The sequence below is a fragment of the Triticum dicoccoides genome, chromosome 6A (assembly GCF_002162155.2).
Source record: "Triticum dicoccoides isolate Atlit2015 ecotype Zavitan chromosome 6A, WEW_v2.0, whole genome shotgun sequence".
Classification (NCBI taxonomy): Eukaryota; Viridiplantae; Streptophyta; class Magnoliopsida; order Poales; family Poaceae; genus Triticum; species Triticum dicoccoides.
This window is the reverse complement of record NC_041390.1, coordinates 458,756,286-458,759,962: the sequence shown is the minus strand read 5'-3', so window position 1 is coordinate 458,759,962 and position 3,677 is coordinate 458,756,286. Positions and strand designations below refer to the sequence as shown.

The following is a 3,677-nucleotide window of genomic DNA, read 5'->3' as shown; positions in this document are numbered from 1 at the left end:
AGGTGTGTGGGCTGTTCCTTTTATACACCACACAAAATGTGTGGACGGACTTTCTAGCGCCCACACGTGTGGCACTTATCGGCGTCCTTAAATTTTAATTCTCGTGTTATCAACCCAAATTTTCATCAATCAATTCCGGCAACAAACGCCCAGTGTAGGTAGCCTGCAGAAACATCCGAGGTTTGCTTTAGAAAGCCTCAGGTTAGAACAGCTCCAAGACGAGGTGCATTAGGATCGAACATCATACGATGTATTAGAGCGTCTTCGGAGAGAATCCCATCACAAACCGTAATACACCATGATGTCCAGCCTTAGCCCCAGTTAAACCTCCTAACTGAAGCCCTAGCTAACTGCTACTACCAAAAATCTCTCATGCATCTTGACACACGTACTAGCTACTTCCCCACGCGCGCCACACGCCCACCGGACGCCACAATAGGCAAAACATATACAGCATACATACATGCGCACAGGCGTACGTTAGAGGTACTTTATACCACTACGTATGTACGTACGCGACCCCCGCGCTAACGGTCTTGCTAGAACGCCGTGTCCAGGGACGCCTCGGCGAGCACGTCGAGCGGCGGGAACAGCGAGAAGCCGCCGTGCCGGCCGTGGAACAGGCCCAGCTCCTCGCCGGCGAAGTCGAGGAACATCTGGTACTCGGCCGCCGCCGCCGCAGAGTCCATCTCGTTGGACGCCGCCGAGGAGTCGTCCCCCGGCACCACAGCCTCCTCCTCCTTGACGGACACCGGCGCGGCCGCCTTGCGGAAAGAGCTCCCGATATCGGAGTTCCACAGGCGCAGGAAGACGTCGGCGGGCTTCGTGTGATCGGCCACCGCGGCGCCGGCGGCCGCCGTCGATGAAGAGGACGCGGAGCCGGAGGTGGTGGCCGTCGCCGCGGCGCCGGAGGAGGAGAGGAGCGAGAGGCGCGCCTCGGCCTCCAGGCGCGCGGTCTCCCACTGCGCCATGTGGCGCGCGGCGGGGCAGCCGGCGGTCGGGCCGGGCGGGGGCTCGTCGAGGCCCATCCGGCGGAGCTGCTTCTTGAGGTGCGTGTTCCAGTAGTTCTTGATCTCGTTGTCCGTCCGGCCGGGCAGCTGCGCCGCGATCATGGACCACCTGCGCAGCACAAAGAGAGCAGCAGGACAGGCCCGCCGTCACTTGCAATCATGAAAGATACTCCATTACTCACACCATCACCCTGATACTACGAGCACCAACATGTGTACTTCGTTGTAAATAAATTCTAATAGGACTACACGAGTTATGCGTCCGAAATGCTACATCAGGTCGCATCATTGAGCGCGCGTACGGGGCCATGCAAGCACTGTGTGTGTGCACAGACAGAACACAGTGGCACGCTGGGCCGAGCTCATGGCGATAGTGCGCGAGCTACAGTAGTGCCGAAATGTGCTTAGCTCAAGAGGTAAATTAAGGCTTGGGCTCTTACTTGTTGCCGACGATGCCGTGGAGCTGGACGATGGACTTCTGCTCCTCGGCGGTGAAGGGCCCGCGCTTGATGTCCGGCCGCAGGTAGTTCGTCCACCGTAGCCGGCAGCTCTTGCCGCACCGGTTCAGCTCTGCAGGCAACGCCACCCAGTGCAGTTCACACATCAAAACTCTCTCTAATGGAGAATTGGAAACAATGCAAATTTTTGTGTTCCCCACGAAAGCTTGCTCAATCAAACTAGAAAGTACTAGTCCGCTTCTTTTACAAAACAAATAGCGATTTGTAGGGCAGCACAACCGTGCGTGCAAAACCTGTAATCCAAAATCAAAATACACCATTGCTAGGTCCATGACTGGCACAAGAGTAGAACTTAGAAGAAACACCGAGCTAACGAGCAGTAGTAGAAACTCATGGTTGGACTGATGAATCTGAGGGAGAAGACGGACCTGCGAGCTTGGGGAGCAGGCGCCAGCTGCCATGGCCGTTGGCCTGGATGAAGTCGACGAGCTGTTTGTCCTCCTCCGGCGTCCACGGCCCCTTCTTGAGACCCTTCCTGTCGCAGCACGGCGCCCTCCCCATGGGTAATGATCTCCCTCGCGCTCCCGAGCAGGAGGAGGACTGCGAGGAAAACTCAACTGGTACTAGTAGTTGCTGGAGGATCGAGGCGCCACCGCGCGCACGAGGCTAGACCGATGTAGCTGTAAAGGCCTGGGGGATAGAGCGGATGGGGCGATGAATGCGATGTGAAACGAGAGGGGGGTGTCCCGGAGTGGAAGGGAAAGATTTGGGGGGCGCGGGGGACGAGGATGGTTTTGTTTGGGGCCGAGGAGGATCCCGGGGGCCGCACTTTAATGCCGGAGATCTCCACCTGCGCTGCCGCAACAAGAAACGGGGCACGCAGCGCGCGACAGGGGTGACGTCCAGCCCAGCTCCGTTAAATCGTTTGCGTGTCGGGGCATGCATTCCATACGGGGCTCATCTCACAAGGGACGTGTTTGCTTGTCCACGTGAAGCGCAACCAAATCCGCGCGAGAACTCCCAGCCTCTCATCGAGGATGGGAGAGTGAAAGCATGGATCCTTGTGTGCCTACAATAGTTGTGCTCGTTGTGCCAAATGTTGTTGCTATTGCCACTGCACAAATGGCAACTGCAAAGGCAAAAAAGGATGGTAGGGGGTATAGCATGAAGTGAGAGCCATTCGTGTCCACGTTGGTGCTTCAGAAAATGTGCGAGCTCATATCTAGTGGGGTTAGTGATGAGAAAAAGGCTTTCGCCCCGCTATATTGATATAGCAACCGCCCGATACAACCAAGAGTTCAATGCTGGGGCAAATAACGTCAACAACATCGGATCGACGAAAACGAAGATAACCCAAAACCGTTGCGCCCACCGGAGATGTACCACCTCGCTCCAGGCACCTCGAACCTCCGCATACCAAGCAGCACCTTCAGGAAAGAACACGACGACGACGACGCTGCTGCCCGGACAGGTCCTAGGGTTTCCCCCGGTACGCGGAGGGGCGTGGGGAAGGGGAAGATCCGACGCCCTTCAGGAAGGAAGGATGGCGCCCGCGGGCGTCACCGCGTCGGTGCCGGCAAGCCGGCCCGGATTTCTCCCATCCGCCAACACCCACAACCCCGAACGGCCCGACGCGCTCCACCAGACAAGCCACCCACGTACGTGCGCCACCACGGCCTTGCCATCATCACCGTCGTCTCACCGTGGTCATCGAAGCGAGACCGACGAGAACGAGAGGGAGCAGTCGGGAATGAAGAACGGCAGCGAGAGCAACCACGCCGGAGGAGACAACCTCCACCGCCATCGGCGGTCACCGACCGGACACGGCAAGGGGAGCGTACCAGGCCCTCGAGGCCCAGCCGAGCCCAAAAGGGGCTCGTGAAGCACCCGTCGCTGAGCTGCAGTAGACGAGCCGCCGACTCCACCACCCCCCGCACGAGCCGCGCCACCACCGGCCCCGCCGGAGCCGCCACAGGCGAGACCGAGATAGGCCCGCCCAGACCCAGATGGGGCCCAAAAGGGCCCAGATCTGGGCCGGGAGGGCGCCGCCACCATCCACCGCGCCAGCGCGCCGCCAAGTGGCTGCGCCACCGCCTCTAGGCCACCCGGAGTAGCGCCGCCAGGAGCAGCCGCCGCTGCTGAAATCACCGCTGACCGAGGAGCACCGCCGCGGGACGCACCACCCGAGCCGTGGCACCGCGCGCGGGGA

The 3,677-nt window shown here is 59.7% G+C and overlaps 1 protein-coding gene across 1 annotated transcript; it reads right to left on the bottom strand.

Moving 5' to 3' along the window:
- Positions 1 to 233: 233 nt before the first annotated feature.
- Positions 234 to 2,357, bottom strand: LOC119317257 (transcription factor MYB17-like). Its single transcript, XM_037591687.1, has 3 exons — positions 1,897 to 2,357; positions 1,451 to 1,580; positions 234 to 1,119 (listed from the first exon to the last, which is right to left on the bottom strand). The coding sequence occupies exons 1-3, from the start codon at positions 2,027 to 2,029 to the stop codon at positions 540 to 542; spliced, it is 843 nt and encodes a 280-aa protein (XP_037447584.1). The 5' UTR covers positions 2,030 to 2,357; the 3' UTR covers positions 234 to 539.
- Between the last annotated feature and the right edge of the window lie 1,320 nt (positions 2,358 to 3,677).

Bases quoted from the DNA above. Each gene is read 5' to 3' on its own strand.
- LOC119317257 (XM_037591687.1), bottom strand. From the start codon at position 2,029: ATGGGGAGGGCGCCGTGCTGCGACAGGAAGGGTCTCAAGAAGGGGCCG. The intron at 1,581-1,896 runs GTCCGTCTTCTC...CGTTGCCTGCAG, and splicing joins CCTGCTCCCCAAGCTCGCAG to AGCTGAACCGGTGCGGCAAG. The intron at 1,120-1,450 runs GTAAGAGCCCAA...TGTGCTGCGCAG, and splicing joins CACGGCATCGTCGGCAACAA to GTGGTCCATGATCGCGGCGC.